Below are 26,930 nucleotides of genomic sequence, written 5' to 3'. Positions count from 1 at the left end.
GTTCTCCAGATGCGGGTTCACGACTGAACCACCAACCATATGCCTAGAAAATGAAAGAGTTTTGATACATGATGGAATAGGGTGCAAATGTCAAAATGTAGCCCAGCCCACGACTCTGCGGGCGTATGCTTTCCGTCGTATGCACCCTCGCTCACATGCTGTCTTCCATTTGCCGACTCCGTACCTTTGCCCAGTCGTCGCGCTCCTTCTTACCACCCTGATCCTCCAGACCCATGCCTCGCTCAACCCACTCGCGACTGCCCATGTGGCTCAAACGAGAGAGCGCACGTGCAAACGCGAATGCCTCCTCGTCGCCCGAAAAGAGACCCGAGAGACCCTTGATTGAATCAATGTTCTGATCCAAATCCTCGAGCAGGTGACTCATCGCGCCGTCGCCCTGTCCAGCTTCTTCCTTGCCCTGCTTGCCTAGCGACTCCTCCAATTCCGCGCGAGACACGAAGAGCTCCGTCAGAGGTTTCTCCGTCGTGAGGACCAATTTGGCATGCGACTCGTACACGGCATCGATAAAGGTGATGAAACGGCGTGCCAGATCGCGCTGGCGGTAAGTCATGCCCGGGATTTCGGTCACAATGAATGCATCGTAGCAGCGCACCAGCTCAAGGTAGTCGGCGGCGGACGTAGGCTTGCCGATGAGCTCGTCAAAGGTGAACCAGGCGCAGCGGCCGCTCACCCGCGGCACGTGGATCTCGCGGCCCCAAACCTTCTGAATCTCCGGGTGAGGCTCGGGTGAATCGGGGTCGCCGAGGAAGCGGAACCATTTCTCGGCGTGGGAGCTTGCGTGTGCGTCCAGCGGCGTGTGGTAGACGCCAGAAGGGGGTCTTGGGATTTTGCGATAGTCTGTCGGGGAATCGAGGTTGATGACGTGGAGCCGGTTCTTGAGCAGCTTGATTGCCGGAACGAAAGACTCGCGCTGGATGCCGTTCTTGTATAGTTCGTCGGGGTGTCGGTTCGATGTGGTTACCAGTACAACGCCATGCGACATGAGTGATTCGAGCAATCTGCTGACAGTTAGTCGCCACAGTTCCCACGCCTAGCTTATGCCGCTCAAAACTCACCTCCTAAGAATCATAGCATCTGCCACATCTGTACACTGAAACTCGTCGAAGCAGAGGACATTGCCCTTCTCTGCGATGTCGGCCGCGACAAAAGGCACAGCGTCGACATCGTTACCGTGCAGCATCTTCATCTTATGAAGGCGCTTGTGGACGTCTTGCATGAAGTTGTGGAAGTGAATTCTCGTCTTGGACTTGACGGAGCTTGGCAGGGTGTCGTAGAACAAGTCCATCAGCATCGTCTTGCCACTGCCGACATCGCCAAACAGATAGAGCCCGCGGGGCAGATTCGCCGGAATGGCGCCAATCGCGGCATGTGCTTTGCCTCCGCCGAACCAGGATCCAAACACTGATTTCGCAGGTTTCAGGGAATCGAGAGTCGGGTGCACAACTGCTGGCGCTTGGTAGTTGACGAGCTCGTCGTGAAGGTGTTGGAGGCTCTGAATGATGCCTGTCGCCCGCCCGATCGCATTAGCATGTGATCCTAGCCTTTGCGCCGCAAATCTTCTCACCTCTCTGGTGTTCGTCGTTTCGCAAGATGCCGTTGTCCACCCGACGATCGTACTCCTGGATCGGGCCAAAGTCATCTCTCGTCACTGTTGCCCCTTTAGCTCCTGCGCCTCTCCCCTCGGCTTCTATGAACCCACCGTTGTTCCCCTCTGTTGCCGCTGCTACCGCCGACGCTGCCCTTCTCTGACCAGCATAGCTCGCGTATTGCGCCGGGAAACGTGGCGCGACCGTGGTTCTGGGTTTGTTGGCACTCGTCCTGCTCGCCAGACAGGCTGTACAAAGTGTGCGGCGGAGGGTGGGCCGTCTCGGGAGTCTTCGGGCGAGCGGCGGCGACAGGCATAGGCGACGGAGGGGGAGGGAGGAAGAAGCAGCGACGCCGCGCATGGTGGGCTGCGGGCACATCAACGAAAACAGAACTCGATAAGAATCGATGCGCGCAGAGACATGTTATGCGATCCGCGCTCTCGGTGCAATGGCTGGACGAGAAGACGCAAAAGGGGTGATGTGGAAGCCACAAAAACGCTTCGTCGCCCAGAACATCAAAAAATGACGCTATGCCTGCCGCCGGCGATACTTGTAGGTGCCGAATTAACGGGTTAGTGGAGCGGGCGCCACGGCTGACCTCGGGAAGACGGGCATACTTAGTACTGCCCGGATTCTTCGTTCTTCGGTATTCCCGTTGGCGGTCGCAGGGCACCTCACCTTCCATTGTCAGTGCCGCCGCGGGGCCCTCCACCTTGCCGAAGTATCTCCTTTCCTCCTCGTCTGATTGGACATCCTGTGGCTGCACCAAAGCATTGGATGTGGCTGATGATGGCCTCAGCTTCTTCGGCATTGGCGCTCAGACCAGATGGTTCAAACCAACTTCATCCCTTCAAACCGTGGGATTGTCGAGTCGGACGAAGTCTTTTTTTTGATACGGACGAACACCGGTTTCGTTGTTTCTGCACCGGAATTTGCCTTCATTCTCCAATGCATTGACAAGGTCCCAGGTGGCCCCCGAGTTGAACGCTGGGCACCAGTATGTATGAGAACCAAAACATGAGCTGCGCTTCAAGTAAAGCATCTCGCAAGAGGCCAAGATATATAGCAATCGGACAAATTAGGTTTTCCTGATCAGCTGCATTCAGCTTCCACGCGACGGTAAATTTACAGCTTCTGGGGTTACACAAAGCCATCCCCATAGCTTTCAACCGATGATTGGCAAGTTAATACCGGGCACGGTTGACATCACTGGGTGGGTTTCGAAAAAACATATCCTGCACTACGTGGCGATTCTCGTCCGCGGTTGGCGTTCATACCTCAGAGCCTTGGATCCCGGTGCAAGCAGGAGTCAAACCAGGAGCCCCAGACAGAAATTATCTCGGGAGACGAGCCGGCTCCTTTAATCCCGGATGAGATGGGACGGGGTTTTCGACGGAAGGGAACATTCTCAACCAAAGGACTTGAGGGGAGTCACAAGAACCTTTTGCTCCTCAACAGAAGAACGCGAAAAATCATCAATCCATTGAGAGTGCGCCTCAGTAGCAGGCACATCTTGGCAAGCTTGGATTGACCTGGATGCCGATGGAGCCGCTCGCAGAGCCCCGTTCAAGTGTTGTTGGAGATCATTCTGTGGGAATTCCAGACCGTGCTGTTGATTCTAGATTCGATTCGCCACAGGCTGGGCCGGCCTGATGCGCAAGCATTAGACCAAAGATCTAGACCTCCAGGGATCGGTTGCCCAAATGCCCGACAGCCTCGCATCATGTTGTGCTTTCGCATTCGTCCAAAATTGAGGCCTTCAACCCTAATATCATGTTATAGAAGCCCATGGCTATTTCAGCTAATATCCACAGGGGTTTCCAGGCAGAAGCAATCCCTCACCCAGCCGGTCGATGTGGAAAAGGGGGGCTCGCTGAGGTTAGATGCCTGTAGTCCGCGGAGGCGCACCCGTTTTTCTCAAACATTGAACGGTTTATTGCAGCCTCCGTAAGGTCTCGACATCCATGGGTCCAAAGAACCCTGTGACTCTCGTGACCCAGGTACGCATCCCCAAGAGTAAGCTTGCCCAACCCTGAGCGGACAGATCCATCCCGGTCAACGTTACCCCCCAACGGACGTTAGGCTTCACTGCATTACCCCTCAACCTCAAGATAAAAGGCCGGAGAGATCCATCGCATGCAACCGTCGGCTGATTTCTTGCTGTCTGTGCGTTAGCGGTGGTACACGGCATCGTCGTGTCTTGCTTCCTGTCATCACACCAACGCACACACCGGCAGAGTGCTGGGTACGCCATAGGCCTTGAGGTACTCGGGGGAGTCAAATTTAGAAAAGGGTGGCTTCGGGGAGAATCCTCAATATCGATGTAGCAACACTCGCATACTGGAGCCAGCAAAGCTCGTAACTAGCTGGTGGTGCCTGAGTTGAAGATCGCGGCATTAGTATCCCGTCAACCTTCTGAAATCAGAAGAATGCAGCGACGAGCAGCGAACGTGAGCTTCTGGCCTACTGTCGGCGAAGGAGAAGTCCTGAAGACCTACGTTGTTATCCACAATCCTGGAAAATACGGGGAGAAGAAATAGGGGGCAAGATTGCTGGCTGCTCAGTGCGGTCGTGTCGCTCAATCCTTCGCTCAGACGGCCAACGATGCTCCAAACAGTCCTCTAGTACAAGAATTGATGCCACAATAGTCTTCTTACTCAAAGCTCACGATGTTATCAAGCTAAGTAGCCGTGTCTTAAACGCGCTACAAGTCTTATCGAAATCGCTCGACATCAGAGCGAGGAGCAACCCTCACAACTTATTACAGCGGATGCCAGATGGTTTAAAATACTGATCAGCTGAGCTCGGCCATCCTTTGATACGCATCGAGATCTCGAGTTCGGAATCCGAGCCCGTGGCCGTGAGATTTATGGAGTTTACACTAGAAACTGTCCGTGACTCATTAAATGCTCCAGGACAGGTGGTTGAAGATCAAGCCGTGCAATGTGACCTCAATTGCCAGCGTACACGGTGTGATACTGGTAGCGATGATTTTCGGAGACGTGCAGAGGTATCAATATGAGTCTTTGTTGGCTTAGACTTCTAAGGCTATGCAGTTGCAGCATCCCGCTGCGACGCCCTGGGCGCCTTGACCTGACGACAGTCAGAGCTGTATAGTAGGTACTCAAGTCTTTGATAGGCGCTTGGCTTTGTTGTCATGCCTCTACCTCGAGTCAAAAAGGGCATCGATCAAGGGTCAGTATCGATATGGTGAAGGGGATCTTTGCATATCCGTTGTTCGTCGAACAGCGTGATTGTGGGATTCCAAGTCGAAGACGCTGCCCTATCTCGAGAGGTAATATAATAAGTACAGACGAGAAGGGCCTCTGCAAGAGGTCTCGAACAAACGCGCACTGGAGCACAATTTCGGCAAGCCATTCGCCGCCCCAAATTAAGTCGACTTTGCACCATCGAACAACCTGCTGCGCCCCTGAACCAGGCACAATGGTCACCGTACCAGGGATTAGCAATGTTCAAAAACAATACCTTTCAACGAGACGTAGTAGAGCACGGCAAAGGGAGGAAGACTCGTGGCTGAAAAAGACGTTTCTGCCCCTTGTTAGTAGCTGGCTCAGGCCCCAAGATCCTACAGCCCCTGAAGTGGGAAGATGCTTCTTTCCCAGTCCCAAGATCACCTTTTTGATCGACAAACCGGAAGGATTGATCTGCCAGATATGCCAATACAGTCGTCTGGCTTTTCAGGAGCAGACCGAGATCGAAAGCGGAAGGAGGCATTCCGACAGCGTCCCCTTGATCATGCCTTGCGGGCATTTGGCGGGAGCTCGATGTCTGTCAAAATGGCTCCGAGAGCACAATAGCTGCCCGTTTTGCCGTTGCGAGCTCACTTACGGCCAGTGTGGACATGGAGTACCTGCACGCCACATCACCAGGGAGGAAATCTTCCTGATACCTACCACGATCCCAGACGGAGGCCACATACCAGACCGCTGCGCCGTATGCTACAAGGATGCGCTCAGGCTAGCTGTTCAGACACGATTACAGGCTTGCGAGCGTCGGTTTGTGCAGGCAAGAGACCGTTTTCTCGCATCCAACAGTCCTTCTGATGCCAGTCTCTTGATGCAAAGAAAGGCGGACTTGGAAAACATTATGCTTGACGAGTACCACATCAAGGTCACCAGCGCGTGGCTGACGTGCTGGTAAAAAGTGACCGGACGAGGGTCCGCAGAGTACCGAGCGCACAGCCGGTTGGCTGCGGACCAGCGGAGCAGCTCAAACCTATGAGGCGGGCGTGGGATGTCCAAAGAAGAGACGACTCTTGGGTGAGACACACGGTGTAGAAAGTCTCGGATTGCGCGTAGGCATCATCAAGACGAGGATGGCAGCCGACAGGTCCTCTCTTTAGGGATTGGTTTCTTTTTCTATGCTTCCTCCAACCCCCCTAGATCACATGCTGCTGAATGTTTTGCCAGGAATAGACGACCCGCGACGCCGAAATTTGCATCGACGGAAGGCTGTGACGATTGCAGCGGAGGCAGGCCTCGATGGGCTGGCCGGCTGTGAGCTGTGTGTTCTGGCCATCAGCTGAGGTCGATGGGCGGTCGGGCGGATGTGAAAAGTGATGGCTGAACAAGTTTCGAGACGGTTCCCGAGTGCCTGAAGCAATACTCGGTAGCAGGCTGGGCAGGCCGGCAAGACCAGGCAATCGCAAAAATTGGAGCGGAAGGATCAAGTGTCCTGGCAGTCGGATGCCGCCTGGCTGCAGACGAAGCGTGATAGCAGGGCTAATGCATGTATGGAGTGGCAGCGGAAGGCACCCGGGAGGCTGCGAGGCAAGCCAGGATGCCATGGGCGTACACACAAGGCATGCCAATGCAGTGCGGTTCTACAAGTTGATTGAACCAGCCAGGGCGAGGTCGGAGGTGGCAGAGGCGAGAGCCGCTTTTTTTTCCCTACTTTTTTTCTTTCTTGAGATCGAGACGGGAGACGGGAAGAGAGGCAAAAGATGAAATAAGAATGAAATCTCAAGCCGTCATATGCTGCGTGGGTGCGTATGGCATGTATTGGCGGCGGCAACGTCTCAGCACCGTTCGCATTCTCGAAGCCCTTGTGCTGCTGAGAGCTGGCCCAAAACAGTGGACCGGACGTCTTTTCGTTACGTAGCAAACGAGAAGGATTGTCGTCAAAGATGCGTGACATGTAAGAGGTGGACGAATACCGGGATGGATACGTCAACGGACGTGGATGCGATGGTGGAGTGCACCGGAGTTCAGTGCATGTGGAAGGGAAGAAGAAAGCCCAGGGCAGGTCTTGCCCTCAGTGTGGTGGTGAGAGGCACGCCAAGTGGGCCTCCCTACTGGAAATAACTATGTGGGTCCCGGAGGTAAAGGTTACCTTAGTGTACGGATACCTACCTAAGGTATGGTATGGTAGGCGCGGGCGGCCAGGGCTCGGATGTGCGTGCCTTACTACCTACCTTACCTTAAGGTACCACCTACACCACCCTAGGTACCAAACGCTGCGTCTTGGCCCCCTTCGGTCAGCAAGGAAGTGCTACCTCACGGGCAATTCCATGCTGTTAACGCCAAACGGGCCAGAAAACGGCGAGACAGCGTTAGTGCGCCGGGCCTTGTCTAGGGATGTCTGGAGGCCCCCCCCAGTCTTCCCTGCCCGGCGATCGTGGGGTCCCAAAAACCCAGCATCACTCCAACCGGGGCCGGGGCAGCTAGAGCAAGCTAGAGCAAAGATGGCACCCCCGGCCCGTGGTCATGGTGTTTTGTGGCTGCCTCCAACGGCTGGTCTGGTCTAGTCTGGCCTGGATAGAGGTAGGTAATCAAGTAACAATCCTTCTCCAACTAACTGCCCAGCAGCTATTAACCTCACCAACCAGAACCATGCTCTCTCTCTCTGTTTCTCTCGACACTCATGTCCACCGAGTCTCGAGTTCGAGCCCCCAGAGCCCCTGTACATCTCTCTTGCTCCCTCGTCCCGGCGTCGGTCTCTCGTTCTCGTTCCGCCTCCGTGCTCCATCCAATGTCTCTCACCCGACTGGTTACTCACAGGTTCCCGTCTGAGCCTGGGTGCTCTATCCGGCCTGCATCTGTCGCTCATCACCGACACGCGCACACTGCAACCCCAACTCATCCCGCTCTGCCTCCCAAATGAGACATGCATGGAACGTCTAGCTAGGCCATACCGTAATCGACATGCTGTGCCAGTGTGCCTGCCGGACGCCCCTTGTCTAGTGAACTGCTTTGCAGCGTCCGTATACCCTTCGTGACTACTATGCAGGTGCCTTCCTGCGAGGACGTACGCACCTCAATACTTCGAAAAGGCAACCAAGAGATAGGACGACGCAGACCCTGAAGGGTTCCCCCCGGGAGCTGCTCCTGGTCGGCAACCAAACCCTGCAGCCGCTTCCCCAGCCGCCAACCACGATCCAAGACGTCCAGAAGAGAGACAAACAACGACGAACCGCCGTACCTACCACGCTGCCTGGCCTCTCTCCGACGTCCAACCCAACCCCCAACGGCCCTGCCGCTTCTTCTTGATCGGTCGACCCGTGAACCCACACCTGACTATTCTAATCGTCATGAGCGGCCATACCGTTGCATCATGCCACCATCTGACAGGGGAGCCATCCCCTCCAATCCAATCGACCGGGGACGTAACGAATTCTTGATTATTCTCGACACTCTCCAACACAGTAAAGCCCCTAATCTTCTGTTATATGGATATCTCTCAAGCCAATCGCCACCGCGCCTCCATTGGCCCAGGGACAATGTCCTGCGTTTCGTTGTGCGTCGTCCGTCGTTGGGTTGACGACATCTTCATCTCCTGCTGCAGCCTGTAAGCTCGTCGTGCGGGCTTTGCAAAACAATGATAGTCCGGGAGGCTCTTCTTCCTGCTGCATGGGGCAATCCCCCTTACGCAAGCTCGCCTACCGAGTTTGTCACCACGTCTCCACAGAGAACAGATCATCGACCTATTTGGATTTATGGAATCTCCCAAGCCAACCGATGCCTCGCAGCAGAACGAACCCTAGAGTTCCCGTCAACGAACCGGAATGGCCAAACAAATCCAAACACCTGGGATTCAGGATCGACCACTGCCCAGGTCTCGGTTCCCCATAGTAGACCCATGCTTTGCCGGGCCTCGTTCGCCTGTCTAAGTACATGTCTCGCCCCCAAGGGCGGCTGTCAATCTTCTCGAGTGCCCACAAACATCCCTCTTCCATTCTTGAGCTCTACTTCCACCTCATCCTCAAGCTACTGCGGATTCTCCGGCTTAAGCAGGAGTAGCGACGTAGCCAGGGCCTAGGAGCTTATGGTTGTCTTTTCATCATCTCAGATTCAATGTTCAGAAGAGCCAATTCATGCAATCACCGTTGCGTCGGTGATGCCGCTGTCCAAAATCTTCAAGGCCAAGGCGGGGCTGTGTCAAGAAAATCCTTCTCCGACTGCTATTCTTACTCAAAGGAGTACCGATGTCCTTGATTGCGGCCGAGATACTACCATTTACAACAGTTCAAGAGCCACGTTTCTTGCGGAATCTTATTCAGAATTCGATTCGGGTGACAAAAACACTCGGCCCCTTCAGACTTCATTCGCCCCTGGCATGCGATATTCAGCTAGCATCTCATACCAGCTCCACCGAGAGGCGATTGCTTTCGGCCAGGCGTGCAGCTTGTCTGCAAGCTTTTCGTGCAAGACCCGAGGTTCATAATCTTCTTGCCTCATCTCCTTCTCCTTCCAAGCACTTCCGAGGCCTTACTTCGCCTCCAGACTCAGCCGCTCCTTTGTCACCTCCTTGATCTTGCAGCCATCTACATTGTCTTGTCTCTTTCAGCTACTCACCTTCATGATGCTATTCGATGAACCCCATCGGTGAAGGCGAGACTATTCGGGCCTGAATCTTGATCTGACGACCAGATGTCCCGGTTTCCGGGCCTCCTCCATGGTCGGTGGTCTCCTTATCCCGCCTAGCGGCACGGGCTGGCTTTAGTCTCGCAGCATGCTGGAAGACGACCCCAGCCCAGCTAACCCCAGCATCCTTGTCCACACTCCGTCGGACCAGCCTCGGCCATGTCAGGCAGGTAGTCCTCCGCTCGCAGTGTAGTGTAAATCTCTTCAGGCTACTGATGATTTGCCGGCTTTGATGCTTTCTTTTGCGTGCAGAAAATACCTTACCTAAAGTCTCTTGGCCCTCTCGATGCCCGCTAGTTCATATTTCTGCTCCCATCCTCGAGCTTCGTCTCGGATGCCACAAACGTGAGCTAAGGCTTTCTACCCCACTACCTTCTGCATCTGGTAGATGCCCAATATCTTGAGACACCTGGTTAGCTTTCATTCGTGCCCATCTGGAAGGGACTCCCCCGTCCGTTTCCACCCCTCAATCCCGAGCATAGCTCCTTTTACTTGCCACAAACTGCTTCTGTCACATTTCTGTTGTTTCCATACTTAATCAGTCAAGTGTCAATGGAGGCGGTCAGTACCTCACATCTTCAACTTCAGACAAACACCCAGGCCAACAACTGGTTGCTCTGGCTTGCGCGAGAAACAACTTACCAATCTTTTTGCTGCAGGAAAGAGAAAGGAACCGCATCCGAGACAATCAACGCCGCTCGCGAGCTCGCAAGAAAGAGTACGTCCAGGAGCTCGAGCAGCGTCTTCGTGATTGCCAACTCAAGGGCATAGAGGCTTCAGCAGAGGTTCAGCAAGCTGCACGCCGAGTCGCAGAGGAGAACCAGAAACTTCGACAGCTTCTCAGTGAAGTCGGCCTGGGCGACCGTCAAGTCGACCAATACTTGAGAACGGATGTCCTTGATCATGGGGACGGACGTGATTTCCAGGCTCACGCTGCAGCGAGCAGGAAGCAGGGGCACGCAGTGAACGCTCTCGATAGCATCATGGCAGCGAGGCGACCCGACTCCCTCGATCTCTCGAGGCCCTTCCCTGCAACAGGACATCAAGCAAAATCTGACCCAGCCTCTGCGTATGACACGGCATCCAACTCCCCGAGCGAGAGTTATGGTGCGTTGTCAGAAGATGCGCAACAACCGCCGTACAGGGTGGATTCCGCAGCTACAATGAGTGTGCCGTCTCAACCGGTCTATGTACAAACAAGAGGGCCCCGAATTCCAAGCGACGATCACGTCCCGCAGAGCCAGCAACCATGGCTCCCAGGAGACCCGACTCCACCTTCTGGTAGCGTAGCTATTAACATGCAAAGCTACGCGTCGAACCAGTCTCTGCACTTTCACCCAGCATTTCCTCGGACAAACTCAACAACCTCTCTGCCGACAAGCTGTCAGGGGCATACCGCTTCACCGTACGCGGTCTACGACCCCCTCAATCAGGCTCAGTCCTTCATTTCTCCCCACCTGGGGACGGGAAGTGCTGGCCACTCCGGCCCCGCATCTTTATGCGACACAGACTCTAGCGCGGAAGACCGACGAAATCTACAGACGGGCAACCTGAGAGCATTTCCATGGCCGCAAGAAGAATCTACGCATCCGCAATATGGTGCCCAAGACATCGTATGGAGCCAGTATAGCTCCTCCTCATCGGCACCTAACTTACGACCTCCTCCAGAACAACAACTCGACCCAGTTCGCATGCCGCGTTCCTACAGACGAAACAGACAATAGACGTGAGATCCAGGTGAATTGTTCAGAAACTCGTCCTTTGGGGCTGAGAATAGACTAGCTTTGCTGAAAGCCAAGTCGCCCTTTCGTTGCCAGAAAATGTGGTTTCAGGGATCTGCGTCGAAAGAGAAGGAGATCGGAGTATTGAAGGAAAAAGAAGAGAATATCCTATTGTTCTAAAGTAAGGGAGCTCAGGAGATGGCAAACAAGAAACAAAGGCTACACGACATTTCTCGACCACCACCCTCTCTCGAAAAGAACCAAAACCGTTACATCTCTTTGGGCATCGAAATCCAGTCCCTCGGATTTTCTGATTGTCTTTGTCACATCGCAGCAACATTGCAAAATCAAATGTTGAATGAGAGACGTGGCGAATGAGGCACCCGTGGACATATAAAGATCACGTACGGTGGTGAGCACGGGCATTGTTTCCCTTCAGCCCGACAACGACACGGATACAAATGTCTCCTAATGTTCTTAAAGGAAGCAAGATCCCCACGACTTGTTTGTGTTGAATCCTACTGTCTTCTCAAGCCATTGTCGTTTTTAGTGTTTCATGCCTGTTTTCATGTGCTTGACACCCATCCTTCACTATGAACCACAAACAGCCACAGCAGCAACCACCACAACCAACACGAATTCAATATTCAGAACAGCGAATAGACCTTTTGCAGTGTTCACTCATATCTCAAGAAGTCGAAATCGGGAGACATCTAGCCGAGATCCAATACCGACATGGTCATGTCCATGAAGCTTTACAAGCGTTTCGGCGGTTGGCTGAGAGGACTGAGGACGCGGCCGTCTTCTTGACTAACATGCGAGGGCTAGCTGGAGATGGGAGCGATGCCTTTGCTACGATGGGTAATGTGCTATTGCAGCAGCAGCAGCTTCTCTTGACCCAGATGGAGGAAGTTGAGCAGGGTATTTCAGGGGACGTCACGGGCGACCCGACACCTCCAGCTGAACCACTTTCGCCGGCTGCGTCACCTCCGAATCGAAATGCTCCTCAAGCATCGCCTGTTCCTCCTCCGGCCGGCCCCCGAGAATACCCTTTTCCTCCTGGCAACCAGAACGCCCCAAGCCAACCTGACTTTCCGCAAAAAGCTCAACCGCCAGGATCTCTGTTCCCTCCCGCGGAGGATGACCGGGGCTTCATCTTCGCGTCTGCGGCCCCAAGACGAGCATCGCCTCCTCCGCAAGCTGCCTTTGGGATCCAGGCACCGTCACAAGCACCAGCTGCCGGGATTATTCAACCATTGTCTCCAGCCCCCAGGTACCAGCCATGGCCAACTGTCGACCCCGCCTTCGCAAACTCAGCGCTGACGCCGATTTCCTTTGGGGGACAACATGTGTCTGAGCCACGTGCGGCCCATGACATGAGCGGAGCCGTACGCATCAGACGCCAACTAGATGAACAGGAAGAAAGACAAGAGGCGGCGCGAGATGCAAAGTGGTGGGCCGACATAGGCAAAGACATTTCGCCGGCGAGATCCCAGAACTCTCTTAAAAGACAGGGCGACGAGTTGCCTGGTACACCTGGCAAACGACAACAAACCGAAAACAGCCGCGCGCGCGGTCTTCGTGGCGGAAAGGGAGAGGGAAACAAATGGTTCCACGAACTCTTCAAAAAGTTGAGTCCTTTTCCCTCTAGAGATCGAAATGGGGAGGAAACCAAGCCCCAGCATTCCTTTGGTAACGACCAGATCAACTCCGACACAAGTCAGACTCACTATCATGAAAAAAGCGTCGAAGGACTTCTCAGGATTGCTTCCCTGAAAAGTCAATTCATTCCGGCGCATCAAGAAGAAAAGGCCGTCAGGGACCAACTAGCAGACCTCGTCACACTCTACGACTGCATGACCACTCGTTTCAGTCGTCAAACGGCCAGCAGTCCTGATTACGAGACACAAAGTCAGATCGAAACGCTGCTCGAAGCTTTCAGAAAGTTCCCCGTTGAGCTCTTCGATACCCCGGACACGTGTCGTACTCTTGAAGACCTCGCGACCTTTTGCGAAACCACGGACCGCACGACCCCCAAGACCCCGGAAGAAGAAGAACAAAAAGCGGCGGCGCTCGCCAGCGCTGCGGCGATGATAGGCCAGTGCCACGACCGGCTAGAGAAGCAGACTCTCTTTGCAGCCAAGGTTTTCGTAGACGGTGAAAAGACGGGGGGCCTGTTTGCAAATTGGATCAACGGGGAGCGTAGACATCTTGCACACGAGGCGGCATTCGGGGAGAGGGCCCGTCAGACGCCGAAGCTTTTTCGCAGAGGCCGCGGGCAGTATCATATAGTATAAGGGGTGTTTTTGGTGTTCAAGGAGTCCATGCATACATATTAGGCTGGAGAATTTGCTTGTTCTTTTTGTCGATTGTGTGGCGCTCAATGCTCCCTCCGTCGAATCTCATACCAGCACCTACGTACACAACAAAAGACAGGGGATATATCAGCCCAAGCATTGCTCACGATGTCAGCTGATGGTTGAAATTCTCCTTTTTTCTTTTGGGGAAAAAGTCCTCGAGATCAGTATTCATCTCATTCGTGCCTCCTGACGCCATTCGAAACCTCTTCGATGAACTACAAAAAGTAATCGGCCACCGGCTTCTTGGCCGGCATTCCTCTAGAATCCTGCGGCGCGGCCTGAAAAACGCGGTATCTTCTGGCTGGCCCGGGTAGCAACACATAGTCGTCGGTGCCTTTGATACCGCCATCGCTGCGGCCTACATCGCCATTACTGCGAGCGAACACACCGGTGCCAGAGTCATCTTCCGCAAGCTCGAGGATGGCAGCGACGTTACCGCACCGGTAACAGTAATTTGGTGCCGACCACACGGTGACGATACTGGCGTCGAACATCTCCTTGAAGCCTTCCATGACCAGCTGATGGGCGCGGGCAATGAGCGAAAGATCGTTCTTATGGTTGAAGTCTCGGACAATGTCCGCTCCAAATAAGAATCCTGCACCACGAGGTGACAGACCCCAGCCATCGATGTCGTCTGGGTCTGACCACAACAGGTCACACATGGCACCCTCGTGGGGTACTTCTTGCTTCCGGTCCAGAAGCCTGATCTTATCGACACTGTCAATGAGAGGGGAGAGACCTCCGTGGACGCAAAGAATAGCTCCTGCGGGGTTGCCGAGTGACCCCGATGAACTTCCCGATGCGCCAGAACCTGGAGGGCCAGTCTTGTCGCCGCCGGACGATGAAGGTGCACCATTGGGGCTGCTGGGAGTCGGCTGTCTCTGTGGCCTTCGTTGGCGGGGGAATCGACTCATGGTCGAGCCGCTCTGATCGCAGACTTGAATCTCGATGTCGTCGCCGACGGGCTCTTGGCCTGGGGTAGAATTAAAGGTATGTGATGCGCCGAGAACGATGGCGCCAAGCGCGAGGTAGTCGAATACGTCGCAGCAATACCGCCATACATTTGCGGAGCCATACTTGCGTAAGCATTCGTCGTAGAAGCCGTAGACGGTTGTGATCTGGCGGGACTCGTGGTTGCCTCGAATAAGGGTCATGCGGTCGGGGTAGCGAACCTTTAAGCACAGAAGCAGGAGAAAGGATTCGAGGGAGTAGAAGCCGCGGTCTACAAAATCACCTAGACGTTGAAGGAAATGTCAGCATACCGCATACCGGGTCAAGATTGGGATGGAATAGCGGTGACGCACCCATGAAAAGGTAGTTGGTATCCGGTACGTCGCCGCCGACGCGGAAGAGCTCCATCAAGTCATGGAATTGACCGTGAATGTCACCACATATCTGGAAAGAAATACATTAACGCCGGTCCGATGTTGGCATGGTAGTCTGACGGAGGCGTACTGTCACGGGAGCCGTGACTGTGACGACATTGCCTTCTTCAATGAGAAGCTCGCGTGCCTTGTGGCACAGCTCGCGGACTTGCGCCTCGGGGATTGGGCGGCAGGCACGCAATTGCGCGATAGCTCTGGATTGATAATTAGCATATGACAAGCTCTTGACCGATCTAAGCCGCGGTTTTGCTCACTTATCGAGGTCGCTCATAGCGATGATCTCGGAGGGGCGCTCTGGTCGGTGTTGTGGCGGCGACCGAGGCCGGCGAGTCGCGATCGTTGGTCAAAGAGGTTTATGAGATATTCGTAACACGTCGCAAAGTCGTAGGAAAGTTGTTGTCGTTGCGATTCGGGCGCGTCGCTTTTCCCCGGTCGAGTCGGCAAATTATTTGCGTCGCGATCAAGGCAGATTTAGCATGGCATCAACGGCAGGAGACGTGCAAGGAACTGCTTTACTGTTGGCTTCGGCGGTAGGTCGCGCTGTGCCCCTAACCGCGCTAATTCTTATCAATTATCAGTGAAAGAGCCCACACCCACGACCCGCGCCGGGGTGGATCTGCGAGGAAGCATGCAGTGGGTACAGCGCCATCCCTGTCGCTACGTTCCCAACCCCAGGCGACATGGACTTGACGGAACGGAACTTCAGCTCGGAGATTCTGTTTTCACGGCCCCCGAAGATAAGATCCTCAGGCAAGAGCCGTTGGCAGGTCATGGCACTTTTTGGCCCCACTCCAGTGCGGCGGAATCCAATCATGTGGCCTGAATTGCAATTCGATCATTAGCGTGAGCTTCACTCACGGGCCGGTTGCGAGAAATTCAGAGCGCAGGCAATAATCCACACCACTTCCAAGGTTCCCGCCTTCTTCAGCGGACTCTGCCCGGATTATCTGCCCCTCTCAGCGAGCATGGTACGGCGATAGGTGAGCACATCTTCGCGATTGACTCGATTATGCCAAATCCTGGGTTGCTGACTGCCAATTGCACCAGACAAGCCATCGGCCCTCCTTTCCGAACAAGAAAAAGACGCGATCATGCCACCACACCCCCTCCATCCGCGGTCGCGAATGACCTCATCCCTCTTCGCAACCACAGTCGTCGCCAGCTTCTTCGTCGTCGGACTGCCGCATCTGCTACCCTGTCCGGCACCCAGAGTCACTTACGCCGATGGCGACATTATGATTGGAGAGGATGGCCGCCGGAGGAGGCGGAAGCGTCGCGAGACTCCCGAGATCAAGGACGGCATCGTCAACTTCGACCAAGTCGGCGATGAGGAGACATTACGACTGAGAGAGGAGCGCTTGCGGAGGGAGTGCCCAGTCCCAAAGCCAGGCGGCATACTGGGGGAATGGTTGGGATTCCACGGACCGAGCAAAGAGACACCAGAGGCCTCAAGGTGACGACATATGATACTTGTACAATCAAAGATACCATTTTTATTCAACGATGCGATGCGACATAACTTCTCCGGGCTGTCGAGGAATGGTCGAATTACACACAAAGCAGCCTCTAGCTCGGGTCTGCAAAGTGCATGAGACCGGCTGGTAGCATTGTGGTGATCAACCCAACCACGTGCTCGTGGAAGAGCACGGGAGGGTAGCCTGGTTACATGGCTCATGGCAAGATGAGGCGTCGCCCGTACAACGTTGGTTTGTTCGAGGTCATTAATCTGCGCGAGCAGAGCGACTCCATGACCAGCGGCTGTCGATGGAGAAACCTACTGGTGTTGGACGAACACTGGACCGTCCAAAATGACGCCTTCATTTTTTTCTCCATTCATCAAGATCGTTGCCATGAGTGGTCGCCGCACTTTTCTGACTCTGTGTTTTTCAATGCTTCGACGTTGATCTACAACGCCAGATTCAAAGTTCGCGGGACGCCAGAGCCTGTCCCAGGTACAACCGGAGCTTCGTCGTCTACTCTAGTTTGTGCAAGCAACTAGGCAAAACATATCCTAATGAACGGTCACTTGATGAGAGACAAACCAATCGCATCTTCTCGTTTTTTCTTTCTTTTTCACATCGCTTCAGTCGTGTGTCATCTCATAGTTCACACGTGCATCGTGGCAATGAGATGTCGACCTTCAGGTGCTGCGGGACTACTGTGCCATGCCGGGCCACCTCGAGCCACAAGCGCATACAAAACGCGCCAAACAGGCATTCCCTCGGAAGGCGTTGGTCGAGCCTCGCCAAGTTTAAATAAGCACTCGTCCTTAAATCAAGGTTATTTCCAACAATTGTTCCTGAAACGCAGATGCAGTTCGCCCTTGCAGCACGTCACATCGGGTCTTCGATCCTTGTGAAGCAAGGGCCTGCAATCCGACGGGTCGCAAACCCAAAATCGAGGTCGGCAGCATTAGACGTCTTGGCCTACGAATACGGTTGTGCTGCCTTCTCTGAAAACTCTGCAGTCTCCGTCGACAACCATTCTGCGTGTTTTCCAGGCATTTCATGATCGGTGCACATCTTCAAGGATCCCCCGTTTGCTCTCGACTTCACCTTCCTGCTCACGCCGCTATTTTCAACTGCCGTGGACCTGATCGCGCATGATCTCCCGGGAAGCGCGAGAAGAGATGTGAACAATGCAGCCAGTTGCAATCTGGTTTTCTCAGTCGTGATTTTCGGATTCTTCGCGGCACCAGTGTCTTCCGTGGTAGTCCGGGCGATCGTGGAGGATGAGACGTCAGAAGAGACTCGGGTAGCGATCTCTGCTGCTAAGACCCGCAGCATGTCACCGCACTAACCTCTAACATCTGCTAACATTTTCTGACACAGGGTGCCCCTGATGCACGCCTTGGCGTGCTGAGCGCAGCCATCGTCGAGCAGACCCGACGACCAGGGTCGTCAATAACATTATCAAGGTTGACTTTAGCTCATCGCGCGGAGAAATACTGCTGGGGGTGCAAGCGGTCTGATGTCCCAGCCGCCAAGAACGGCTCAGATCAGTCGAAACAGCCGAGCGACGAATCATGAGCAACGACTGGAGCTAGGGGAGCGGCCGGGAGTTGGGTTGACGGGTGCCATCTGTTTCTTGACGGGGACGACTGAGACCGGCTTTCCTCAACCCATCTTCTTCCGTCCTGCTTTGTGGGGACGGATGCTGCTTCGAGAGTTGGGAGGTAGGCGCCACAACCCATTGGCACGTTACGCAAACTGGTGATCCCAGATGGAATGTCTCATGGGCCTGATGGATGCCATCTGAAGCGCCATGTTTGGTCCGTGAGAGGTTACTCGATAACGGATAAGCTCCACTCGAGCACTTATGCTTAATGTCTTGTCCAGAACGAGCAGAACTTAAATAGCCATCGTCTTTCTCAATGAGATGGTTTTTTGTTCTTCATCCCTTCCCTTCAGGACAGTGTCTTTACCCCATCTTTCTGTTCTATTCTCTCAAGAGGTAAGCAGCTTCTCCCCGGCGAACAGAGTTTGACAACTAATCTCAAGCAGCTGTGCTCTGTTTTCATTCATTCCACGCTTCTCCGTCGTTCCTTGATACCCACCGTAAGTCGCTCCTATCCGTTAACCCCGAAGACCTGAGCTGACGAGACAGTTTCTCGTTCTTCCATTCTCAACAGTCTTTTCAAAATGAGGTCCTCCATGATTCTTCTCATTGCCACCGGCCTGGTGTCGGGTCTGAGCATTCCCAAGCTGGATGCTCGGGGTGTTGCCATCCGCGAGGAGGCCGCTGCTCCTGCCGCTCCCGCTGCCCCTGTTGCCCCTGCCGCCCCCGCCGCTCCCGCTGCTGAGGCCCCTGCTGCTGAGGCCCCCGCCGCTGAGGCTCCCAAGGCCTCTGCTCCTCCTGCTGAAGCTGCCCCCCCCGCCGAAGCTGCTCCTCCTCAGGCTACTACTCCTCCTGCTGCCGCACCTCCCGCTGCGGGTGGCGACGCCGCCGCCGAGGAGGAGAAGAAGAAGGCCGAAGAGGAGGCGGCCAAGAAGGCGCAAGAAGAAGCCGCCAAGAAGGCCCAGGAGGAGGCCGCTAAGCAGAAGGAGGACGCTGCCAAGGCTGACAAGGCCAAGCAGGAGGCCGAGAAGGCCCAGAAGGATGCTGCTAAGGAGGCAGCAAAGAAGGCCGAGGAGGCCCAGAAGGAAGCTCAGAGGGGCAACAACCGAGGCAAGAACAACAACAACAAGAACAACAACAACAATGCTCAGGTCCTTCAGAACATCCAGCTTCTCCTGGCCGCCATGGGTCTCAACAATGTTGTCAACGTCAACGCTCTCGCTCAGCTCCAGGCCCAGCAGCAACTCATCATGCTCGCTCAGCTCCAACAACTTGCTCAATTGACTTCCGTTGGCCTCATCCAGCCCGTTCAGCTTGTTGGCTTAATGCAGCAGGGCATTGTCGTCAACGGCATCCAGATTGGTGAGTGAACTTGAGGTTACGATGTTGTATTCATGACGCTAACTCTCTATTTCAGGCATGAGTGGCGGCAAGCAGTAAATGAGCCCTCAAAGCTCTCAATCATTGGACGAGTCGCAGTGGACCTGCCTTATGTCTGGTTGTGAATGAGCGCTTCGCCAGGATTGCTGCCGCATCACAGAAACCTCGCACAAGCATGACTCGAGGATACCAGCGCCGCATGGTGTGTTGATATGTAGCAACAAAGTGCCGTTGCTATGAGGCCCGGATCATGCCACGGGCGATGAGCTTAGAGTTGGGAAAAGGGTTCCTCGGGAATCCGGATTGGGTCGCGGTGCATTACCAAAAGGCTGTCTTGGAAGACAGGGGTCTGCATGTACTTAATGTGTTTTATACAAACATGCATCTGCCAAAATATCATGACTTTGACGTACCAAGAAAGAAAAAGTTGTCTCGAGTCCTGTTGATCCTGGGGGCGGTTCGTGGTTTCAGTCAAGGGATCCTGGTAAGAGCCCAGACTCTTGGCACCATCACAACTTTTAAGCTTATTGTCTACTTTGCAAAGAACAGCACGTGTGCAAAAGGTAAAGAAATACTTTTCTACTGACGTATGTATGCCCCATGCATGCACCATTCTGCTTCCTATCGAATCGTGGAAGCCTCCATCTAGTTTCAACATTCTGTCTGCCTTTGCACTCTTCTACCTCAAACCACAAATAATGCAATGGTAAAGTGAACTTGACCGATTACTCTGGACAGACGATGTCGGAGTGGATAAGATAATCCAAGTCTCTTACTTGTCGGCGTGACACCATCTCTTCTCCCTTTGGAGGCTTCAATGATGGCAAAGTTTGGTAGCGAAATGCATTGGCCAAACGCGAATGCATCCTCATCTCCACGGAATTGCCCAAGATCCGAGCCGTCAGGACATGAGATGGATGAAGGGGCTGAAGGAGAGGGTGACGTGGGAGGGCCGCGTTATTATCAATCGCTTAATGCGTTGAGAGGTGCATGTGCCTCATCGACGGGCACCTGTGACATTTGTAGATGGAGATCGCACGCGAACAGGGGCCTGGCATGACAGCAACTGACAGTTCCCGGTGGCAGACCGTTGCAACTTACCTAGGTTGCGCCCGGGCCGCTGCGAGACAACCGGAATGCGGGGGTCGACGGACCAATAGCGGGGCGTTGATTCGGACGCAGGGGCCGCTTTGGGGTCCAAAAGTTGACAGATGCTCCACTCGCTGAGGCTAACCTGGCTACTAAACCTTAGTTGAGCCGCTCTGACGTCCGCTGCATGGGTCCACGTCTCTCCTCTCCTCTCCCATCTTCCCTCCACGGGTGTCTTCTCCATCGCTCATCTGCTCCAGTGTCCTTCTTTGGATGGAATCACCCAATCATCGGCCCTGCTCTCCTATAGTACCAAGGTGCAATTGACAAGCCACGGTCTCGGTCTGACATCCTGAGCCTTGTGAACACCGCTTCGCCGGCTGGGCAGCCAGCCCATCAGGACGATGTGACGCCGTCGCTCAGGCACCAACTCTACTTCATCCTGTTCATGGCTGTCAGAAGACTTGAGTTACAATGGGCTCGAATCCGGCCCTATGTCATCCGACCGCAAGTTCCATATCGTTCCCTTCAGTCTTCGGATGACACGCCTGGCATCTCAGCACCGTCCCAAGTCCATACGCTTAGCTGCGATAGCCATGCAGCGCATTGCAGCGTCTTTGCGTTACCCTAATTTCACCACACATCAACAGGCCGCGTTGAATCCAACTAGGAAACATTTTCTTTCTTTCTCGCGGCCCTCGTATCCGGAGCTTTTGCGAAAACCTACTCCAGCGTGGGTGGAGCATTTTCTCGGGGACCAAGGCTGACCCTGGGCGTTTTCTTCCGTGGTGCCAGAGGCCGTGAAAGACGACAAGCTTGATTTTCAGAACTATCCTGCAATCAGCTGCCTTTGTTGGTTGTTAGACTGACTCTTGGTGAACATCGGATCTATCTCTGTCTCTTATTGTTGGTCATGGATTAGCATGGTGATACGTTGCCATATCGTGCGAGGTCGGCCGGGTGGAACGAACCGGCTGTTAGCGGCAACAGCTCTTGCTTGAAACTCTGGGTGTGTTGGAGCTGGCGGGAGCGACAAGATGACAATCGACCACGGTTCTTCTCATCCGATGTCGACACCGCCCTATTTCTGCGGTGGCATTTTCGCCGAACCCACGGAAGTAGCTCTTCCTCGATTTCCTAGTCGCAGATCCTGACATGATTCCATTGCCTTTGGTCGGGACAATGATAGACTGGAAGGACCATCTACCGGCTTGGAGATCCCCCAAAGCCTCGTCAGCTTCCGGCGTGATGCTCTTCCTCGAGCAATTACCCAACCCCCTCCTAAACTTTGATGTCGGCCATGTAGCCGCAAGCCCCATCAAGTAAGGTTATTTGGGCCTCAGCTATCTGCCAAGTGAGGCGTGTGACCTGTACAGGGATGATTCCTTCTTCCCCTTGATCCCCTCGCCAACATCCTTTTCTTTGGTTCGGACAACAGCGAGGCCGGCGTGGCCAAAGGAGTGCCAGCCTACTGGCTCAACCCTTCGGATCACTCGAACAGTAACATCATTCTGCCTACTGCAAGGTGATGAGCTATTCTGTAGACAAACACGAGTGTGTTCGCTCTCATAATTCATCTTGGTGGCTTTAACTTTTCTATACCCAATCTCACATCCCCGACCGCAGCCGTTCTCTCGCTTGGCTCATCCGAAGAAACTTTGCCCCTGCCATGCATGCATCTCCTGACCCCTGGCCCTCAACCTCCCCTGCCAACTTGTTTGATCCCACTCTCTTCCGTCCCAGCGACACCCGGTTTCTGATACGCACCGGGTGATTCTTTCTCGACTCTTCCGAGCGCAAATCTCACCTTAATCGTCCTTGGCAACGGTCCAAACTTCCTATGCCCTCTCGGCGCATTGCGCAAGTGCCATGAGCTTTGCATCGCCGCCTCATCATCTCCATGTATATAATGTTTCCCCGTGTCCGCCGTATTAAACGTTCTTTTCCCCTATCCTCTCACACACAATCAAGTCAATCATCCGGTCCGATTCCTTCATTCCCATTCATTCATTATCTACAGAGGTAGGATCACATATGTCTACACTTGCGGAGATCCTCAAGACTAACTTGGTTACTAGCTGTGCTCGTGTTTTCACTTCGCTCCTTTCAAGCCCGTCCAAATCACTCCTTAAAGGAACCACTCAGAGCTGTGCTCACTTCGATATTAATAACTTTTAATCAACCACACTCAACCCGTATACCCAACTCACCAAACATCAAGATGCGTTTCTCCACCGTCATCGTCTCGGCCTTCGCCGCCTTCACCGCCGCCGCCCCCACAACCAACGAGCCCCGCGCCAACGTGGACCTCTCCCAGTTGAACAACCTCCAGGGCTTCAGGAACCTCGACCTCAACTACCTCCTTGCTCTGAACGGCCTCAACCTCCAGGGTCTCGGCCAGCTCGGCCAGGTCAACAACCTCAACGTTCTGGCTTTCCAGAACCTCTTTGGCGCCCAAAACTTTGACCTCAACGCCCTCCTCCAGCTCCAGCAGCTGTCGACCATCCTCGCCATACAGCAGCAGGGCGTCTTCGGCAACGTGAACCTGGCCAACCTCAACTTTGGTGGTCTCAACCTCGGCCTCATCAACGGCATTGGCCAGGTCAACCTGGGCCAGTTCATTGACCAGGCCCTGATTCCCCAGATCACGCAGATCGTTCAGCAATCTGCTGGTAAGTTATACCCCCCTTTCGTACGAATGGCGAGCCTGCGATGCTAACTCTTTGCTCAGTCATCATCGCCAAGGAGTAAGCTGGTAATGGCTTCGTATGATGCCTAGCATCACTTGAACGCCACTCGCGGGCGTAGCAGGCGAGGGTGTCTTTGGTATACGGATTGTTGTGTTTATCAGAGCATGCTGGTGTTTTCTCCTTTGGTATTTTCACCGAGGTCTGGTTCTCTAAAGTCTACAGCCGGCGATCGGGCATGGGTCATACTAGAACGACATGGAAGGATAGATCAGGGACTATAAGGAATGATATTGACGATATGACCCATTGTTGCTTTTGTTGTGATGCAGCTGGAATCCTTGTTACAAGGTCTGCTTGGGGCCAATCCGAATGCCCAACCTGCATATTTGAGGATATTCTACCATATTCTCTAGCCGGGTCTGCCTTCTCGAATAGCCATGCTTCACTCACGAATGACAGTGTTTTGTCGAATAAGCCTACCGTCTCGACTTGTAGTGGCTCTCTTCTGCCCTCTGAGGGATATCTGTTGTAAGAAGCCCTGTCTGTTCGTGTCCAAATTACTGATTTGTCGACCAAGCCCGTTATCGTTCAGCCATCGCGATCTTCATGGAATATTTTCATCTCATGTCAGGTATCGGTAGAACCCAGCATGACGAGTCTGCCAGGGTAAAGGGCAGCTGCCTTGCCATATCAGTCAGTTTCAGGATGAAGCATGCCAGAGTGCAGTCATCCTTTCTCATGATCACTGAAAGAGACGAGGCTTATTGACGGACGCCAACCACAAACCTCGGAAAACAGCAGTCCCTTACTCAGCTTGTACCCAGTGGCTTCTTGGCTACGTATCTCAAGTGGAACGCTGATATTTTGCCACGAATTCGAACACTAAGTATCATGTTCTTGACAGCAGCAGCGCAGTAGCACAATATCATGCCATCAACAAAGCGGGAGGAGGCGCACAATCCTGTCGCACACAGACAGTCTCACCCTGACCAACCTCCCGAGAAACATCAGATCGAGCATCATACCGCATATGCTTTGATCCTGCACCCATGCCAATATCACACGCACGATGCAGAGCATGCAGAAATTCCTCCTGCAAGTCCAGCTCATTTCCCAGCCATGCGGAAGGATTTCCATCTGACCTAATCCGCGAAGGAGCAACAAGGCTCCGGACTCGCGGAGACTGCAGCAAAGCAAAGATTATTCCGCAAGGAGGGCCCAATAAAACCTCAGCCGCATCCTCCTCTACGGATATGCATTTGCCTGTCGCCGCATGGAGGGGAGGGGCGGGCAGGCAGGCGGAGGTCACCGATGACACGGGTGGAGAGCCAGCGATGCCCGTGCCCCAATTGGAGCGAAATCGCGTCTTTTGTGCAGCAAAGGGCAAAAAAAGCAGGGCGGCGGAGTTGGCTATCCCTACAGGTTGGCTGTTGCAAGCAGCCGCAGCCTACATACACCCCGAAAGAAAGAAAAACTGCTGATCTTAGGTAACTAGGAGGGATAATACGAAGAGGGTAGATGACCCCGTAAAAAGGGCTGAAAATGTCTGTCCGACGTGGCGATCTTTTCGGGCTGCCTCAATTCGAATACGATGCATGGCGGAGCTTGGCAGACGCACGGTCAAAGGGGAATAGGCAACTGCTACGGAGAGTAAGAAATGAAACGGTCTCTCGTTCACGATGTCCAAGGGACCCGTTCGTCCGCTGCCCGCCGCGAGGAAACTAAACACACCTGTGAGTGAGACTCAATTTCCTTCGGACAACGGAGCGAACGCCACGTCTTGCGTAGCTCGAACGGCTGCGCATCGAAGGAAAGCGGAATGTTGCCTGGGCTGAGCGACAAACCCCCCCCCCNCCCCCCGTGGATTTGGAGATGAGAGATGGTTTGAGATTGCGGTCGGGGCGTCAGCTTGCTGGAGCTGAACAACGCACGCATGCACAGCTCGGCAAAGCCGCCAATGAACCTCTGGCATGCCAAGGCACAACTCCGACCTCGCGGTTTTCTTGCTCTTCTCCATATGCTTCCTCATTGAATACCATCACACCCAACGTTTTGAAGCTTCAACGCAACTCTCACCTGAAGCCTGCCGCCGCACGGAGGGGCCTTGGCGCCGTGACCATGGACTCGGCCCCGGGCCGGACGGCGTCTGCGGTCGGAGTGGACCGGGGCGGGCTTAACTGGTTGGGTGCCCCCGGTACGCCCCAACAGTGGTCTGCATAGCAGAGGCGGGGAAGGAATTGTTTCCGACCCTAAGAGGCACTGACTTTTGGAAAAGAAGGATGCATGGCGTGGGGCTGGGAGAAGAAGAAGGATAACTTGCAGCTGATTTTCGGGTCGCGTGCATGACAACCTAACGCACGCGCGCATCGCCAGTGAGGGTCGTTCGTCGTTGTCATCGCAATGGTGTCGCTGGCAAAAGCTCTCTGCTGCAGTGCAGTCTGCGAGGCGGGACGCTGCTTGCGCACGATCGGCTCCCGCGCCTGCGAGATGGAGGCACCATTTTGCCTGGTGCTTCCCAAGAGGTGACGATGGAGGAGATGAAGGAAGCTGGGTAGCCTCGTTGGGGAGCGCTCGGACAACGTCCCATGGTGGTCCCGCCTGGCAGGACATTTGGCATTGCGCAGCAGCATAGTCCGGCAGGCGCTCTGATAGGCGTGGCCGGGCTTGAGGCCTAACAAGCCATCGGTCGCTAAGAGCTTCCTCGTGGCTTCATGTCATGTCCGCTTGCGGCGATAGACCCTTTTTGTTGGTCGTCTGTTGACCGAAGCCATCGACTGGTGTTCAGCCACAGGCTCAGGTAAGCGAACCGTACCTATGTAAGTTGGGTTGGGTAGAGTCGGAAGTCGTGTGCCCCGAAATCGACCACATCAGAAGGCGCAGCGGGTGGGAAAAGCGAGCTCGTCGGAGCTTGGCTGGCGTGCTCGATCTTGAAGTTCGTGAAGCTACCCTTAGCTGTGGAACGTGGTGGTCCGTGTGGGGTTGAGAGATCGTGAGCCTTTGAGGTTCCTTGCCCCGGCGGCATACGCCGGCGAGATTAGGATCGACCCAGAGGCCTGGGAGCCGATGCGGCTTTGCCTGTGGCAACTCATGGGGGATCTGGACCCCTCAAAACCCAGGACCCTTTGGACGAGACTGGGAGTGGTTCAAAATGACAACAGTTCGCTTTCCCTCCCTTGACGGGGCGTCCGTGTTCAGCTACGGCAGTTGTCGTCAAGTCTGGATCCTGAATCGCTTCATCGTGGTATCGTGACCCGCCGCTTTCGGACAGGGCCCAGCTGCTTCGGCAAGGTCTGTCGGGCTCGAGCTCGGCTTGCAACCCAAACTTACTGCAGAGTGTCGGTTCTCCGACAGCGTCTCGCAGATAGGTACGGATAATCGACATAAGGTACGGGCAACTGAGCGGCGGCGGCGGCGGGTGGGTGACGTGGTGGCACGAGGAGGAGATGGGTTAAGGGCAGCGCAAGAGCTCCGGGATGAACAGAGCGGGCTCCGAGGTTCGACACTGGATCACCCGCAAACACGGACACGGCCATGATCACGGCCATGACAACGGCGCCGCACTGACATTCGGGATTCCCAACCACGCAGTAGCAAAAGGCAGCCAAATTGTTTAGCGGGATGGTGCTGGTCGCTGCTAGGTAGTGCATCCGTAGTTGGCCCGTCCGCCTGGCTAGCATCCTAGGTGCCTAGGTGTTTGGCTGGGCGGAAGAGAAAATAGGGGATGATCTGACGTATGGCGGACGCATTGATATGCCGTC

At 54.4% G+C, this 26,930-nt stretch overlaps 8 protein-coding genes across 8 annotated transcripts; 6 read left to right on the top strand and 2 right to left on the bottom strand.

Moving 5' to 3' along the window:
• Positions 1 to 151: 151 nt before the first annotated feature.
• GCG54_00008026 (Protein AFG1) lies at positions 152 to 1,967 on the bottom strand (the record flags this gene model as incomplete). Its single annotated transcript, XM_045407998.1, has 3 exons — positions 152 to 1,019; positions 1,077 to 1,524; positions 1,586 to 1,967. 3 exons carry the CDS (start codon positions 1,965 to 1,967, stop codon positions 152 to 154), a joined length of 1,698 nt encoding a protein of 565 aa, XP_045265670.1.
• A 3,084-nt stretch (positions 1,968 to 5,051) lies between these two features.
• On the top strand, positions 5,052 to 5,768 carry GCG54_00008025 (uncharacterized protein; the record flags this gene model as incomplete). Its single annotated transcript, XM_045407997.1, has 1 exon — positions 5,052 to 5,768. The coding sequence occupies one exon, from the start codon at positions 5,052 to 5,054 to the stop codon at positions 5,766 to 5,768; it is 717 nt and encodes a 238-aa protein (XP_045265669.1).
• Positions 5,769 to 10,042: 4,274 nt separating this feature from the next.
• On the top strand, positions 10,043 to 11,214 carry GCG54_00008024 (uncharacterized protein; the record flags this gene model as incomplete). The annotated part of the gene is made up of 2 exons (XM_045407996.1): positions 10,043 to 10,051; positions 10,150 to 11,214. 2 exons carry the CDS (start codon positions 10,043 to 10,045, stop codon positions 11,212 to 11,214), a joined length of 1,074 nt encoding a protein of 357 aa, XP_045265668.1.
• Positions 11,215 to 12,068: 854 nt separating this feature from the next.
• GCG54_00008023 (uncharacterized protein) lies at positions 12,069 to 13,508 on the top strand (the record flags this gene model as incomplete). Its single annotated transcript, XM_045407995.1, has 1 exon — positions 12,069 to 13,508. One exon carries the CDS (start codon positions 12,069 to 12,071, stop codon positions 13,506 to 13,508), a length of 1,440 nt encoding a protein of 479 aa, XP_045265667.1.
• Positions 13,509 to 13,786: 278 nt separating this feature from the next.
• GCG54_00008022 (Serine/threonine-protein phosphatase PP-X-like 4) lies at positions 13,787 to 15,227 on the bottom strand (the record flags this gene model as incomplete). Its single annotated transcript, XM_045407994.1, has 4 exons — positions 13,787 to 14,805; positions 14,876 to 14,966; positions 15,027 to 15,150; positions 15,211 to 15,227. The coding sequence occupies 4 exons, from the start codon at positions 15,225 to 15,227 to the stop codon at positions 13,787 to 13,789; spliced, it is 1,251 nt and encodes a 416-aa protein (XP_045265666.1).
• An 820-nt stretch (positions 15,228 to 16,047) lies between these two features.
• Positions 16,048 to 16,413, top strand: GCG54_00008021 (uncharacterized protein; the record flags this gene model as incomplete). The annotated part of the gene is made up of 1 exon (XM_045407993.1): positions 16,048 to 16,413. One exon carries the CDS (start codon positions 16,048 to 16,050, stop codon positions 16,411 to 16,413), a length of 366 nt encoding a protein of 121 aa, XP_045265665.1.
• Positions 16,414 to 18,597: 2,184 nt separating this feature from the next.
• Positions 18,598 to 19,453, top strand: GCG54_00008020 (uncharacterized protein; the record flags this gene model as incomplete). The annotated part of the gene is made up of 2 exons (XM_045407992.1): positions 18,598 to 19,375; positions 19,431 to 19,453. 2 exons carry the CDS (start codon positions 18,598 to 18,600, stop codon positions 19,451 to 19,453), a joined length of 801 nt encoding a protein of 266 aa, XP_045265664.1.
• A 3,250-nt stretch (positions 19,454 to 22,703) lies between these two features.
• On the top strand, positions 22,704 to 23,233 carry GCG54_00008019 (uncharacterized protein; the record flags this gene model as incomplete). Its single annotated transcript, XM_045407991.1, has 2 exons — positions 22,704 to 23,154; positions 23,214 to 23,233. The coding sequence occupies 2 exons, from the start codon at positions 22,704 to 22,706 to the stop codon at positions 23,231 to 23,233; spliced, it is 471 nt and encodes a 156-aa protein (XP_045265663.1).
• Between the last annotated feature and the right edge of the window lie 3,697 nt (positions 23,234 to 26,930).

This window comes from Colletotrichum gloeosporioides (genome assembly GCF_011800055.1).
Source record: "Colletotrichum gloeosporioides strain Lc1 chromosome Unknown consensus_35, whole genome shotgun sequence".
In the NCBI taxonomy this organism is placed as follows: Eukaryota; Fungi; Ascomycota; class Sordariomycetes; order Glomerellales; family Glomerellaceae; genus Colletotrichum; species Colletotrichum gloeosporioides.
The sequence above is the reverse complement of the archived record's forward strand: the minus strand, read 5'-3'. Positions and strand labels throughout refer to the sequence as shown.